The sequence below is a fragment of the Tribolium madens genome, unplaced genomic scaffold, assembly GCF_015345945.1.
Source record: "Tribolium madens isolate multiple individuals breed KSU strain unplaced genomic scaffold, Tmad_KSU_1.1 Scaffold_2;HRSCAF=44;Tcas5.2_LGX, whole genome shotgun sequence".
Classification (NCBI taxonomy): domain Eukaryota; kingdom Metazoa; phylum Arthropoda; class Insecta; order Coleoptera; family Tenebrionidae; genus Tribolium; species Tribolium madens.
The window spans coordinates 6,009,380-6,024,664 of NW_025400995.1; the positions used below are offsets into that span (position 1 = coordinate 6,009,380).

Genomic DNA, 15,285 nt, shown 5'->3' on the forward strand with positions numbered 1-15,285 from the left:
CACCATTGTGGCGCTGTCTTCCACAGCCGACTTGGAAACGCGCGGATTTTTCACAAGTCGACAGAAAACCCGCCAATTTCAAAACAAAACAAAATGACTAAAATAATTATAACCCACTCATTTACTCTACTAACGAACTTAAATCAATATTCACAATCACCAATTAACAACAATTCTAAACTCATCCCTTATAATAATCTCATCAACACATATTTGATATTCATGATCAAGCAGGAAATATAGTTTAAAATAAAACGTGATTTATATGTATTATTTATTTTGTTAATTTATAGTCAAAAAAATGTTTAAATGTTACATTACACTGTCTCTAGAGTAGAATATTTTAGAGAATAGAGAAATAATTGAACCCACAAGATTATGGCATTACTTTAATTAGTTGTTAAAGAGTCAGGCATGATAATGTAATAAGACATAAATGACTATTAACCAGATAAAAAAAAGATTTAGGATAAACATAAAAAAATTCATGACAAAATGGCATTTTACAATACTAGAAAGTGCAAAATTTTGTAGCAATGTATTACATTAAAATTAACAATTATTCAACACTAACAATAAAATTTTGATAAGAATAAAGTATTATTAAATAACTGTAAACATGAAATTTAAGTAAGTATAAACTATAAAGCATTATAATATCACACAACAATGGTTAAAACTGTGTTCATTAATAGAGCTATCATGATGATCCAAATTCATTCATCCACTTCTCATACTTGTCCAAATCATCTTTTGAAACGCTTTTATTATTTTTAAGTAACGCCTCCTCAAAATCTCTATTCGTAACAGGCAAGTCAAGTTCTTCTTTAGGCAGCTGTTTGATCTGATCAGGTTTTAAGCCATAAATTTTACGCCTCATAGACATCATAGATGCGTCTCTACACACATTTGTTATATCAGCACCAGAAAAGCCGTCCAATTTTTCCGCAATCTCACTTAAATTTACATCAGGATCCAATTTCACTTCTCGCAAATTAATTTTAAGTAATGCTTCACGACCTTCTTGAGTTGGTAATGGAATATATATACGTTTTTCTAAACGTCGGCGAAGAGCCTCATCTATATCCCACGGAAAATTAGTAGCAGCAAGTACCATAACAACCTTTCCTGGTTCATCATTATTTGCAGTAATGCCATCCATCTGTACCAAGAGTTCAGACTTGACGCGTCTTGATGCTTCATGCTCAGATTCTGATCCTCTGCGAGAACAGAGGGAGTCTATTTCATCAATAAATATCGTACTTGGAGCGTAAAACCTAGCCTAAAATAAATCGTCCCAAAATTTTGACTATACTAAAGTAACAACTTAATACCAACCATTTCAAACAAAAGTCTAACCATTTTTTCTGATTCACCTCTATATTTTGACGTGAGTGTAGATGAAGACACATTAAAGAATGTCGTACCGCACTCTGTAGCTACTGCTTTAGCCAACATCGTTTTCCCAGTACCTGGTGGACCCACCATAAGAACACCTTTCCAAGGCCTTCTTATACCTTAAAAAACAACATTTTGTTTTAAATAACATTTCAGACAATTCTACTTACCTTTAAAAAATTCCGGCATCCACATTGGAAGAACTACAGCTTCTTCCAGCAATCTTTTAGCTTCATGCAAATCAGCAATGTCGTCCCAATGAATGTTAGGATTTTTTTGGACAATATCTCGTTCCAAAACATCCGCTAATTCCCTTTCCATTCCATGACACTCAAATTTCTTCTCTTCTTCAGTCTCGGCCTTATCATTTTTTTCATTACTATCTACATCTTTTTCCTTGTCTGCTTTTCCTTCTGGATTCCTTTCTGATTTGGATGATGAAGGTCTATCTTCTTTCTTCCCCGTTTTGATAGATCGAACATCTGATCTTCTAGTAGTATTAGAAGAACTTGCTCTAGAAGCTCCCTTTTTAGGTTCAGGTTTTTTCAAATTTGACAATCTAGGTTTTGAGAAACTGTTCCTATAATGTTCATTAGACAAAGAAGTGTTTAAATCGTACAACACAAACCTCTGCATGTAGCCGTGATCTACAGGAGTTGGTGGAGGCCAAACATCAGGGTCATGTGGAGCTCCAAAAGTATCTTCTTGGAGATCAAGGCTATCATGTACTGGCTCATCTCTCAACCTCCTTGCCCCTATAGGAACTTCAACATTTGTTTCCAAACGCAGTGTTTGTAACATTGACTTCAACACTTTAATCTCATTGTATTCTGACGCAACTTTCTTTTGGACCTACAAAATATTGCTAAATTTGTTGTGCAATTATGATATTTTGTTACTTGTTGCCACTTGTTTTTTCTCAACGGTTCTGGTATCATAAGAATTAATCTGCTAATCATCTGAATGGAGCCTTCATAATAAACCTCAGCACTTTCATAATTTCCAAGCATTGCCATTTCTCGTGCCAGAGTAACATTATCACATATTTCCTTAACAGTAACAACCATCACTACCATACCTGTATGTAGTCAAAAAAATTTGTTATAAATGTTATCTGGAAAAAACAATAAAACGTAATTAGACAAAGGTGGAACTTCACAACCAACACATGTACACTTTCAACCATCAAAAAACAACTTATAACAGACAGATCTATTTATTACTTTATATTTAATATAAACACAAACAAAATTTCAATAATTCCTTACTTTCTGTTTTCACAAAAGCCGTATTTTTAAATGTTTGATTAAAATATCATTTGACATCAAAAATAGACGTTTGACCGTTTGACGTTTGAGGCTGAGATACAACACTGTTCGACCATTATTGGACTGAATCATGACGTTTGAAAATAGTACAGAAAAAAATTTGAAATAATAAAAAGGGGAAAAATAGACAAAAATAATAACGAAAAAATGTATTTTTTATTACTACTGTGTCAAAAATTATTCAAAAGTTACAATTGCAAGCATCAAGGTTAATTGCCATAATATGTTGGCCAAACACTAGATGGAGATACACGAAAAGAAAAAAAATAACTAGTTTTATTTATATTTTCCCCTAAAACCACCGAATTGATCTCTCGTGACAGCTAACCTAGTTTAAATGTCACATTTGAAATTTTATTTTTTTATACACAAAATTTTGAAGACAGTCTATAAGAATATATGTGACTTGTTTTCTGATACTTACAAAAACACAAAAATTGTACGCACAAGTAACAATTTTATAATAATCGATAAAGCTTACGATTTAAAAATTAACAGCAATAACAAAAATGAAGTAAGGAGATGAAATAACGTGGACAAATAACTGTTTTTATTCCAGGAAACAATACAAACCTTTATGAAAAAAAATTTCCCCTACTTGGCCTCGAATCGGTTGCATCATGAATATTATTTTATGCATAGGTTGGATTATTCCACAAGTGGCTTAATGTGTATACCAATTCATAAAGAAGCGTGTCAAGTGGCATCAAAAGCAATACAACAACGCAAATGCAAAAAATATTACATAGCCCTAGTAAGGGGTTATCTATCTTTAAATTTACTTGACCTCAATTTTCCGATAGGTGTATTTAATAATTTTTATGGAGAGTTTGTGATAAGGCAAGTTTCAGGGAGAGACAATAGTGTGAAAGAAGTAGAAAAAATGTGTGTAACACATGGTAATAGCTCAAGAACTGCAAGAACTTTAATCGTAGTTCTTGAAAATGGCCTGTTTGAAAATTATCCAAGTAGTAAGATTTTAATAAGGCCTATAACAGGCCGGAGGCACCAAATTAGGGTGCATTGCTCCCACATAGGCCACACAATTGTAGGCGACTACACTTACAGTAATAAAAAAGATACTAAACCGGAAAGGATGTACCTCCATTCGTTGAGGTAATTTTGGAACAGTTTATAAACATTCGTTGAAAATTTTGTTGCAGATTAGTCATTCCTAATAAAATTGAAGACATAAATGATCAAACTAGCGACCCATTTAGTGAAAACGAGATAAAATCGTGGAAGCCGGTTTTCCGATTTTATAATTTAAGTCGTGCCTTTAAATTGATAGACGAATTTGTTTAATAAAGATGTGAACAATAATATTTTTTTTAAATAAATTTTGTATTGGTAATATTTTTGGTGTTTTTATTTGTTGAGGTTGGTAGCGGAAAATAGCTGTTCTCCTTGAAGCTTGTCTGGCATCCGCGATGGAGAAAGATTAAATTTATTATTAGGTTATTTGCTGCTGAATGTGTAAATAGTGAATAATGGCTACAAAGGGGCTGTATTATACCCCTCCGGGAACGGATGGTACTGATCATGCTTTTAGGCAGCGAGTAGCACCCCAGTATGCTTTAAGGTAAAAATATTCTAACCTAAAATTTAAGGCTACAGTGTTCCATGCCAACATATTTGACAATATGCCAATTTTAAAAATTGTTGAATAAATGCTAATGAGAAGTTTTTTAGTGCTTTAAATAAATCGAGACTCAAATATTGTATATTTTTTCACTACCTACTGTTTTTTGCAATGCTGGCAAAACTATCGGCTGACATTCTAGATAAATTAGATATATTCATTTTAGAAATTGAAGAACTTAGCATTCCTCAGGTAAAGACGCTTGAATTGATTAATTTTGAGTACATGGATTGATTTGCAGCCTCTTTGGTGGGAATACATTTGGTGTATTAGTTTGTTGCTCTCTTTTTTGGGTTTAACTGCAATTAAAGAAAACAGAGTTTCATTAATGAAACAATATGTGGCAGGGTTATGTCTTTTTGGGTTTTTGCCATTATTCTATGCCATTATTTACTATTTTGGAGATGTATGGACTTATCTTACTTCAGATGATGAGGATGAAATAGAAGATATTCACATTTGGCAAGTATGTATGACAGAAAATCCAAAAAACATACAGACTATTGTTGTTTCTAGGGCTACCCTTATGGATTGTTGTGGTATGCATTTATTTTATTGGCTCTTCAAGTCCACATGTTTTCGGTTTATTTTGCTTGGAAGTTAACAGCAGCCTGGTCAAAAGGCACTAAAAAGTCTTAAATATTTGACAATCTCAGTCAATTGAAAAAGACAATTGTTTTCATCATTTCAGTTTGTTACAAATACACTTGTGTTCATGTTATCTGTATTTACAGTGAAATCACTCTAAATGGAAAGTTTATTTTTGTTGCAAAAGCTTGTGTATCTTTAGAATAAAAGTGAAACTTTGTGGTTAAGTTTTTTGTTAAGAAAATGTATGCTTATTGATTAAGTAATGCTTGTTACATTGTTACATTTAATTTTCATAGATATATGTATGTAAATGTATAGTAGGAAAAAATTCAAATACACTGTCTTTTGTATAGAATATATATCAAACGTGATTTTGATAGCACCTTCTACAAAATAACTCGACTTTTTGATTATATATACAGATGTCTTTTTATATGAATATTGTAAAAAAGTAACTTAACTGCAATAAAAAAAGACTTGGTGTAACATGAATTTTGAATGATTTGGAGATTTCACTGTATTTTGTTCAATACATTTCATTGTCCCTGATTTTATAAATTTTGGAAGTAAGTATTTATGGAAAGATGTGATTGTTGCAATATTTTCCTAATAATAAATATATTTTTAAATTAATGTATTTTTTAATAGAAAAACACCAGATATCAATGTGGTAAGACACAATTACTGTACAAATATTTAATCGTTAATTTGAACCTGACATTTTTCAAAACAAGATTACATACACTCCAATATATTGTACAAATAAAACCACACATCCCAAATATCCTTATTTTGTATGATTACAAACACAAAATCCTTTTAAAATAAATCAAATTTATTCTCACTGTAATATTTTTACAAAAAATCAGACAAGTTACATCATCTTTATTCATGTCTAGTCTTAAAATATCCCTAGCTTGCTCTAATTATTTTTCTGAATTAATTGTTTTTCAAATGACTCCCAGTTCAAGGGAACCAAAGTTAAAACATTCACCTCTGAACTTTTTTTCCCCATTATGTAAATCCACTGTCGATGACCCCGCTATTGACTTGCTTCGAATTCAACTGACAAATTCCGAATTTTTCACGAATCATTCATCAAATTAAAAATGAGGCATTTCCGACCTTGACTTTTTAAATTTTTGTCGAGTTTGAAAAATCATTCAAATTAGTTGACAATTTTTTATTTATGTTTAAGCCATTAATTAGCACATTTGTGTTTGTCTCCAAACTTAAGTGTAATTAAATATATTTGCATTAGACATAAAGTATTGTCTGAAGTAAGTTTATTATTTCATAAATTGTAATATCAGGGGAATGGAATGTGCAACTTAATATAATGATAAAAAAAGGCGGCAAGTTAACCACGAAAAATTCATTTTAATTAAATTTTTAAACGAAAGCTGTAAAAAAAATGTGTGGTGGCTTTAAATGAAAGATAATTAATCTGGTGGTTTTTGGGGTCCAGTTATAGAATGCTGCGGGCGTTCGAAAATGACGTAATAAAATAATAATGCGGCAGATTGATAATTTTTCATGTTAGTTGATTAAAATCGAAACTGGATCATGTTAGTGTTTGTAGTTTGTTAGATAAGTGATTGAATTGAAGGGTACAAGGGCTAAAAATTGCGGTCATAGAAAGGAAACCAAATGAGGTGTAATGGATAAAAATGTGTTAGTTGTTTTGTGTTTTATGAGAGTTGGTTGATAAACAGAATAATTACTGGTGATGTATGTGATGTTAATTCGTAATTAAAACAATTTAGTGCGAGCAAAAATCGTGCGTCGGTGTGGTTTGGCCGATAAGTATGATAAATCAAATCTTGTGATTGAAAACATCGCGATAACTACTTAGTGTGTTGAATGCTCTCAGAATCGCGCAAGGTAATATTAATGAGAGCATTGTGTAATATAAAATAAATACTCCAATTGTGTCCTTCATTCTATGTGCATAATCGGAATTCAGTTATCTCCTCAAAAACTAAATGGCCAACAGTCTGTGTTTGCATTGTCGTAAAGTATCAGTGGATTTTTTTGTTTTCAATTGGATTCGAGTCGTGTTTAATGATAAGTTTTTATCTGGTAAATCATCAGCTGTTCGCATACCGTTTTAGACTTTCAGGCACGTGTTCGCGCTAAGCGATTCAGTGTTGTTTCGAGTTTTCTCTTAAAAAATGTCCAACGACAATAAGCAAATGAACATTGATGTGCAAGAACCGCTGTTAGAAAACTCCGGAAAAAAACAGGCAACGCAAAAAAATGACGCCGAATCCAACAATCTACATAAACATAAGTCAAACGATATGGAAAGAAAACGAACAAAAAGTAAGTTTTATCGCTCCACCAAAGTTCCATAAAATTCATTTTCACATTTCCGAATAGTGAAAAATTATTCATACTTGATAATAATTTTCCATTCAAGTTCAATGTTACCAGCTGCATAAATTAACCTAGATCGGATTTCATTCGATTCAGACTTTTATTATCTTCAAACAATAAGTAAAAAATCAAACAAATCATGACAATATTCAATAAACTCGCGCAATCTAGATTTATCTGGAAAGAACGTAATAAACAATCTAAAACATTAGAAACACATCTATTTTTATCTTGTACATAAATGCACCCCTTTGTAATCAAATTTCGTGTCACCCAACAAACATCCCACAAGAACAAAGAACTGAATCACCATCTTTCCGCGTCACGTCATCACTTTCAAATCAAACTTGGCGCCAAATTTGTTTATTGATTAATCAAAACTGGGACTCAAAATGGCCTGATAAGCAACGTTATCAAATTCTTAGACCCCTATCAATCGTTATTACTGATTTATTTAAATCAGGTGTGGCAATAATAGCTGAAAAGGATGAGAAAAAAATGGATAAATGGAAACTGGTGCCTCCCGACGGTGGATGGGGTTGGTTAGTACTTTTCGGCTCCACTCTAGTCAACGTCTTAGTGCCAGGCACAGTAAAGTCTTTTGGTGTTTTAAAAGTCGAATTCGAAGATGCCCTCAACGCGACACCCGACGATGCAGCATGGGTCGCAGCAATTTGTTACTTCCTCTACAGCTCTCTAGGTACTCCTCCATTCCCCAAAAACACCCCTACTAAATTAAGCTTCCAGGTCCCTTGTCCAGCATTTTATCTGTCAAATATTCATACCGAACTGTTACTCTAATCGGAGGGACTTTTGCAGCGGTCGGCATGATATTAAGTTTTTTTGCAAATTCGGTGGCATATCTTTGCATCAGGTAAGTGTAATTGAAAATAATCAGTTATTTGACGTTGTTATTTCAGTTATGGTGTCTTAGTTGGGACCGGTGCTGGACTCTCCTTCCCACCAACAGTGTATATTGTCACTAGTTACTTTGTGAGACTTCGAGGCTTAGCAAACGGTCTATGCATATCAGGATCGGCTCTAGGTTCAATTATTTTACCACCAGTACTTGATTTGCTATTAGGAATATACGGATATAGGTATATAAAAAAAATCTCTAGTGGCCCAAATCAAGACGATTCTTTTGCAGAGGTGCTGTTTTACTCATGGGGGGAGTCACCTTGAACGTGTGGGTGGCAGCATTGTTCTACGACCCGGTGGAAAAACACATGAAAAAAGTCCCGATCGAATCAAAAGATTCCGAGTCGGAAGAAGTAAGTCCTCTAAAGCCAAAATTCGTGATTAGTACGGAAGACAGTATGGCGTCTTTGCAACACATTCCACACAACGATTCTTTTTTGGAGAATCTAGATATTTCATCGAACAATTTTAACAGGAGTGTCTCAAGTGCCGCTATGCAAAATTTCAAGGCTCCGACTAGTCGGGAAAGGAAAATCAGTATGCCCACTGGTCGTAACGAATTAATGAAAGCTAAAGCCTGTACTGGTTCTCGTACAAACATGAATAGTTCCTCAGCTTTGCACGCGGTACCAGAAAGTGGCAATGGTGCCATGGACATGCAATCACAAGGCCGACTGACAAGTTCCAGACGAATTCGGGTTCCAAAAAGAAGTCCCTCGACTAGTTCCTTTCAATATGTCAGTACTCCGTATCATGGGAGTACTTTAACTCTCCAACCTGAAACATTTGCCAGTTCGTTTAGTTTAAAATCGGTTAAAAAAACCGACGGGAAAGAACCTCCAGTTAAGAAGAACAAATTTTTCGACATTTCGCTTTTGAAAGATCCTTTGTATTTAGTCATTTTAATATCAAATGCCACAAATGCTGTTAGTTATACCAATTTCATAATACTACTTCCGTCGTTTGCGAAAGAGTTGGGTTACAACATGACAATGGGTGCTTTGCTATTGTCAATTGTTTCGGCTCTTGATCTTGTAGGAAGAATCGGTGGTTCAGCTTTATCAGATTTACATTTGTGTCCAAAAGCTGCGTATTTTATCGGTGGTCTTTTGGTGTCCGGCATTTCACTTGGAATCATGCCATTTTTCACTGGCTATGGTATGATTAGTTTCTTTTGTGCTATCTTTGGTTTGGCGTCTGGTATTTACGTGGGAGTTACTGCTGTGATAATGGCAGATATGCTAGGTGAAGAACGATTACAATCAACTTATGGTATATCTCTGTTTGTAAATGGAATTTTACAATTAATAGGCCCTCCCCTTTGTGGCATCTGGTTTGAACAGACAAAATCCTTTGTATCATTGTTTTGTATTTTAGGTGTTATTCTTGTTGTTGGTGCCTCTATTTGGGTCTTCGTCCCCTTTATACGAAAGCCTCAGTGTGAGGACAGTGATGATGATGATGAATCATCATAGTTTCAATGTTTTTAAATTGGTTTCTTAATGTTTTGTGTTTTTTAATTATTACTTTTCTGTTCTTTTCCTGAATGTACATTATTTTTTCTAGGAAAAATATTTAGCAAGTATTTAGTTGTTTATTAGATACTTTATATATTATTACTACTACTACTACAGTCAGGACACATTCCAGCTCAAATCTTTTGACTCATTGATCTGTATAGAGGTCTTCCTGACGATATTTTGATGACTAAACTTTTATTTCATCATTTTTTCCACTAAATATTGTCATATTTATTAAAGCGAACTGTTCAAATTTCAAACTGAACAACTACTTATCCATATCAAAGAAGGTGCTTTCAAGTTCGAGTATTTGTATTTTTATATTGTTATTTATATGAAGTGTACAATTTCAACTTACATTGTGATATGAACTTATTAAACGTCCCCTGTAGGTTACCGAAAATAAAATTACACAAACTTTAACAAAGCTTTTTCGTTAAAACTCTTACGCCCCTTTTAAAATGTAAATGAAGTAGTTAAAAATGCCTATCACGTGATTGCAGTAGTTATGTAAATTGGTTAATATGACAGGTTAATATCGTCTTACCTTCAAGTGGGGGCCTCCTGCAAGGTCTTTCAAATTGTCGTTTCAAATTTTTTTAATGGCAACCTTGTTACTAAAAAACCCTACTTTTAAAATGGCAGTACCACTATTTTTGCTTTAAGTAACTAACCTCAACGTAATATAACATATAACAAAAACATTTATTACTCAATTAATAATTGAAATATCATTGGGTTGAAACTGCATTCTTTTTGATTTTTTCAAAACATTAAGGTTTAGTAATGTGTCTCGCTAAAGTTGGCTAAGCTGTTAATTGACAACTAAACGTCAGAACAAAGGATAAAAATAAAAATTTTATCAAAACAGATTATTTTTAAATGCCGATGAAATAAAGACTGTTAGGTTCTATTAAAATGCTCAGCAGAGTCACTCTTAGTAGTACAACATAGCCTGAAAATAAAATGATAGCAAAAAACTGCCCAAAGTGCGATCAACAGGTAAATTCTCAAAATTGGCATTGCTTGTGATAAGACGTTTTGTTAGGTACCTGTAGCTTGTAAAGCCTGTCCATGTGGTCACTCATTTTTTAATTCGAGAAGAACAGCCCGCGTTTTATCTCCAGGGGCAGATATACGTAGACGTACCCAAAGAGTTAGAAGAGAGAAACCAAATTATTATGATGCATTAGAATATGATAAACAAATCAGAAAGGTAAATATTTACCATGGTTTTCCAAAATTATAATTATTTTTAAGATCAAAACTAGGAATAGTGAGTGCGAAAATGATGATGAAGGCAGTAAGAAAGATCCAAGTAAAATTAAACGGAAAAAAGTCAAGAAGGAAGAAGATGAAGATGATGACGTTATCACTAATCTTTCAGCTGAAAAACAAGTACAATGTTCTATTATTTTGGAAGAGTTGAATAGAAAAATGCAAATGGTTACTTGGAAACCAACATAGTACTATAATCCTGTTTGTTTTTTTTTTGGATCTCAAATCTTGAGTTGTATATTATTTAGATGCTAAGTATCTTGTTTCTAGAACATGCATATTGTTTTTATTACATAACAAATAAAAGGCTAAAATTATTTATTGTAATGACCCAATGTACAATAATTTCTAAACAATATTCATTCACTGTCACTGTCAAATTCCTCATCAACACTTTGATGATTTCTGTTGGGATTTAGATCTAACACAGGCTGTGTTGCTTCAAGTGGCACCGCTTCTTTATTCTTCGTACTTCCATTTTGGGGAGGAACTTCATCTGCTTTATCTAGATTTTTTGATAAATCCCTCAAATTCATCCATTCAACATCGGTTTTCATTATTTCTTTGTCTAGTGCAATAATATATTTAGTCAATTTGCTTTTTATTCTTAGTAGCTCTACAAATTCCTTCCTTGTTTGCTCATACAAACTCATTTTTGCTACTAATTTACTAAATGCAGAAACAACACTAAATGAAAAAGAAGTTGCAGAAAGTGAGGTTATAATAACAAGTGTGAAGTTATCTACAAAAAAATCCAAATCATACAATAATTGTTCCTAATAATTCATTAATAAAAATATCTTGAAACGTTTTTCATGACCTAGCGTAATTTTTTATTATTGTGTACAGTAACAAGATATTTGTTTATAAAATACCATCACGTATTAAACATTAAACAACCTCGGTGAAATTATTAAACATAGGTATTAAATGACATATGACAGCTGATGTCACTTTTGACAGAGGGAGTATTTAACCTTCTTCTTGTGTTTAAACTGTTAAAGTTTTCAAGTTAAAAAATAGTGATGTAGGTGTGTTGATCCATTGTGATAAAGTAAATAAATCAAATATGATAAGAAAGTCATCTTAAGTGTTTAATTTGTAGCTTCTGGAATTATGGCTTGTTTTTGGTTCAGCCAAAATGATACTAAGATTGAAATACCAAACACGGAGGAAATTAATAATATTACTTATTACAAAATTGTCGTCACTGTGGGAGAGATTAAATGGTACGTCCTTCATCGTTACAGCGAATTCTTTGATTTACATAATCAGCTGGTTACTGATCATGGAGTCTCTAAAGATATTCTACCTTCAAAAAAAGTTATTAGGAATAAATGCCCCATTTTCATTGAAAATCGTAGAAAAGGACTTGAGGAGTATTGTCAGAAAATTTTGAGCTACTTGAAGAGGACGATGCCTAGGATATTTATAGAATTTTTTAATTTCCACATTTATGATATATTTTTTCTACTGCAAAATTTGGCCTTGAGATTTTTTCTGGAAGGAGATATTTTATTATCTTCAAGTAAAAGTTATACACTTACTCCGTTGGAAGTATAACATTACATAACAATAATATTATTTGTTATTTAATTTGAACCTTTTAGCTGCATGCAGTGAGTGAATGTTTGAAAAAACCATTTCCACCCATTGAAAACGTTGACAGTAGATATGATTTTACACATGTTTTGGATCTGTATTCACAGTTAAAAGCATTAACAATTAATGGAAGTGGAACTGCGTATCTTAATAGTAATATTATTCCAAACCAACTGCCATTTGAATTGGCTTCATTTAAGGTAAATTTAGGGAATTTTTTAACTCTCCTGTCATTAAATTTTTCAGGAATTGACGTCATTAGTTTTGGTCAAAGTGTCTTTGGATAAAATAACGTCTCTAGGTAATTTAAGGAGTACATTACAAAAGCTCTATGTTCACAATACAAGTATGAGTAGTATTAGTCAAATTTTACAATGTGATGTTTTACACAAGTGCACTCTAGATACAAACCAAGTAATACACCATTATATTGTTTTATCAGTATGAATTAATTGTTTTTGTTTTAGATTTGGACCAATGTAACAATAGTAAACTTGACAAATAATAATTTAATAGAAATAGATAAAACGATAAGTTTGGTGCCTAATTTAAAAACCTTAATTTTAGATTCAAATAAAATTTCATGTATATCAGGCCTATCAGAATTGTCAAATTTATCACATTTAAGTTTATCAAATAATCTAATTTCAATATGTAATCAATTACATACAAAAATTGGAAACATACTAACTTTAAATTTATCCCAAAACAGTATTTCTTCTTTAAAGGGTTTTAGAAAACTATATTCTTTGGTAACTTTAGATCTAAGTTGTAATAAAATTGATGATATTGATGAGATTACCTATTTAGGCGATTTACCATGTTTAGAAAATTTAATTTTGACAGGTAACTGTGTAGCTACTACAATTGATTATAGGATTAAAGTTCTAGAACACTTTAAAGACAGAGCTAAAGATATTTGTTTAGATAATGAAAAACCTACTCAAAGCGAATTAGACAAAGTTTCCGTTTTGCGTGCTTTAAGAATTGTCAAGGAAGGAAAGGCTCCAGATTTAACAAATAATGCCTACATTTAACCAAAATTTGTTTTTGGCAATTAGCGGAAAGTAGATACTCTGTAATGTTTTATATTTTTTATGTCCACAATAAATAGAGTAATGATCATGTGTTTTTGTTGTTGTAATTGTAGACACCATGAAAAACTATATGTAATTATACAAAGCTTCATAAATTCAAGACAAACTGTGCAAGCAGGGTGAAAAACTAGTTTTTATGAAGATATTTGCTACTCTAAAAAATTAAAGTTTTAGACGAGTCTTACGATTGACCAATCATCACAATATTTTTTCTAAAAAAAACACGTATAAACTAGGTTCACTTCAATAGAATGATAGAGGGTGGGTGCTGTAAAAATTGAAGCAAAGGAAGCAATTAACAAATAATGTATTACCTATTTACAGAAAAATTAAATAAGGCAATGGAATTTACCTTGGAAATCTTTATTTTTGTAGAAAATATAAAATTGTTTGCGTATGTTTTGTATTTTCAAGCGAAAAGTTTGAGAAAATACAGAAAATTGACCTATTTTTAGGGTTATTATGCGGCGGATAATTATGATTAATCAGCCAAATAAGGAGTACAAAAGATATAGTCCTTGAAACTTAATCGACTACGACTATACTTAATTGACCCTTTTCTTGAGTTTTGTTTTTTTTATTAAATTATCCTCGCACTTACTGTACGAAAATAATTTTATTCTTAAACTAGATTACACTGCTAAAATCAATTCAGTAACAAATCACACCACTTAATGTAAATATATTAATAAATGAAAAAATGAATAAGAATCGTTTCTTGTATCGTGATCAACTGATCACAATATGACCGAAAAATTAATAAAAACTGCTTAGTGGATTTTTTATTACTAGACAAAACTTGCAAGTCGGTAGTTCCCAACAAAAATTTTTGAAGGACTCCTTCAACATACCCCCTTGGCAGAGAGGATTATTTTTAATAAAACAGCATTTATTATCATATTGTAATACTACAAAAAATATTAAAATTATTCTTAGTACAAGCAAAAAAAAATAATTCTTAATTTACAATTCGCGAAGCATTTGTTGAAATGTGAAATGAAAGTATTATATAGTGGAACCTCGATAATCCGAGCTCAGCTAACTTTTCTATTTTGCCACGTTGGCAACGTCACAACTGGGTTTTATCGAGGTAAAATACTAGGTAAAATAAGTCACAAACATTTGATTTTTGTGTAGGTACTGTATAAAAGTAAAAGGATGGCAATAGAAAAGTCTCGAGATATAGAGCTGGTTTTTGATCAGTCCAAAAACAAATTTTTCACATAAATGTGCGTAATTTAAAAAAATAAAAACAAAAGAAAATTAATAGAAATGTCATAAATGAATTTTATTTATTTTTTTTAATTTAAAAAGAAAAACCAAGAAAATTGTATTGTAATAAGTGTAGTGTATTATTAATGAGCGCAAAAAATAAATAATAAATATAGGATATTGTATACTGCTGTTTACATATTAGAAGTGTAAGGTATAAGTTTACAACTGTTTTCACCGATAGCGATAACACCACATTCTCAGTAAACTGAATTCGCGCCATTAACTTTTCTCTCAAAAGAAAGTGACTCTTTGAG

The 15,285-nt window shown here is 31.9% G+C and overlaps 6 protein-coding genes across 9 annotated transcripts; 5 read left to right on the top strand and 1 right to left on the bottom strand.

Annotated features, from left to right (window-relative positions):
* Positions 1-266: 266 nt before the first annotated feature.
* LOC123006794 (katanin p60 ATPase-containing subunit A-like 1) lies at positions 267-10,583 on the bottom strand. Of its 3 annotated transcripts, XM_044401570.1 has the most exons (7): positions 10,454-10,583; positions 10,327-10,406; positions 2,298-2,512; positions 2,027-2,250; positions 1,569-1,978; positions 1,339-1,517; positions 267-1,282 (listed from the first exon to the last, which is right to left on the bottom strand). In XM_044401570.1, exons 3-7 carry the CDS (start codon positions 2,472-2,474, stop codon positions 701-703), a joined length of 1,572 nt encoding a protein of 523 aa, XP_044257505.1. In that variant the 5' UTR covers positions 2,475-2,512; positions 10,327-10,406; positions 10,454-10,583; the 3' UTR covers positions 267-700. The 3 variants fall into 3 exon arrangements, with proteins under 3 accessions (XP_044257505.1, XP_044257506.1, XP_044257504.1); XM_044401571.1 differs by lacking the exons at positions 10,327-10,406; positions 10,454-10,583 and adding an exon at positions 2,667-3,220 and having other exon boundaries at positions 2,298-2,476; XM_044401569.1 differs by lacking the exons at positions 10,327-10,406; positions 10,454-10,583 and adding an exon at positions 2,667-3,217.
* Positions 3,006-4,082, top strand: LOC123006796 (RNA pseudouridylate synthase domain-containing protein 1-like). 2 transcript variants are annotated; one of them, XM_044401575.1, is made up of 4 exons: positions 3,006-3,240; positions 3,286-3,529; positions 3,578-3,842; positions 3,890-4,082. In XM_044401575.1, exons 1-4 carry the CDS (start codon positions 3,064-3,066, stop codon positions 4,029-4,031), a joined length of 828 nt encoding a protein of 275 aa, XP_044257510.1. In that variant the 5' UTR covers positions 3,006-3,063; the 3' UTR covers positions 4,032-4,082. The 2 variants fall into 2 exon arrangements, with proteins under 2 accessions (XP_044257510.1, XP_044257509.1); XM_044401574.1 differs by having other exon boundaries at positions 3,286-3,842.
* Positions 4,113-5,592, top strand: LOC123006797 (protein jagunal). The gene is made up of 4 exons (XM_044401576.1): positions 4,113-4,308; positions 4,419-4,560; positions 4,610-4,834; positions 4,885-5,592. Exons 1-4 carry the CDS (start codon positions 4,217-4,219, stop codon positions 5,005-5,007), a joined length of 582 nt encoding a protein of 193 aa, XP_044257511.1. The 5' UTR covers positions 4,113-4,216; the 3' UTR covers positions 5,008-5,592.
* On the top strand, positions 6,253-10,202 carry LOC123006793. Its single transcript, XM_044401568.1, has 5 exons — positions 6,253-7,284; positions 7,802-8,038; positions 8,086-8,212; positions 8,259-8,438; positions 8,489-10,202. The coding sequence occupies exons 1-5, from the start codon at positions 7,134-7,136 to the stop codon at positions 9,732-9,734; spliced, it is 1,941 nt and encodes a 646-aa protein (XP_044257503.1). The 5' UTR covers positions 6,253-7,133; the 3' UTR covers positions 9,735-10,202.
* On the top strand, positions 10,445-11,374 carry LOC123006798 (UPF0547 protein C16orf87 homolog). Its single transcript, XM_044401577.1, has 3 exons — positions 10,445-10,781; positions 10,828-10,995; positions 11,040-11,374. Exons 1-3 carry the CDS (start codon positions 10,746-10,748, stop codon positions 11,244-11,246), a joined length of 411 nt encoding a protein of 136 aa, XP_044257512.1. The 5' UTR covers positions 10,445-10,745; the 3' UTR covers positions 11,247-11,374.
* A 416-nt stretch (positions 11,375-11,790) lies between these two features.
* On the top strand, positions 11,791-13,789 carry LOC123006795 (nischarin). The gene is made up of 5 exons (XM_044401573.1): positions 11,791-12,111; positions 12,163-12,614; positions 12,668-12,859; positions 12,906-13,073; positions 13,127-13,789. The coding sequence occupies exons 2-5, from the start codon at positions 12,174-12,176 to the stop codon at positions 13,694-13,696; spliced, it is 1,371 nt and encodes a 456-aa protein (XP_044257508.1). The 5' UTR covers positions 11,791-12,111; positions 12,163-12,173; the 3' UTR covers positions 13,697-13,789.
* Positions 13,790-15,285: the final 1,496 nt, after the last annotated feature.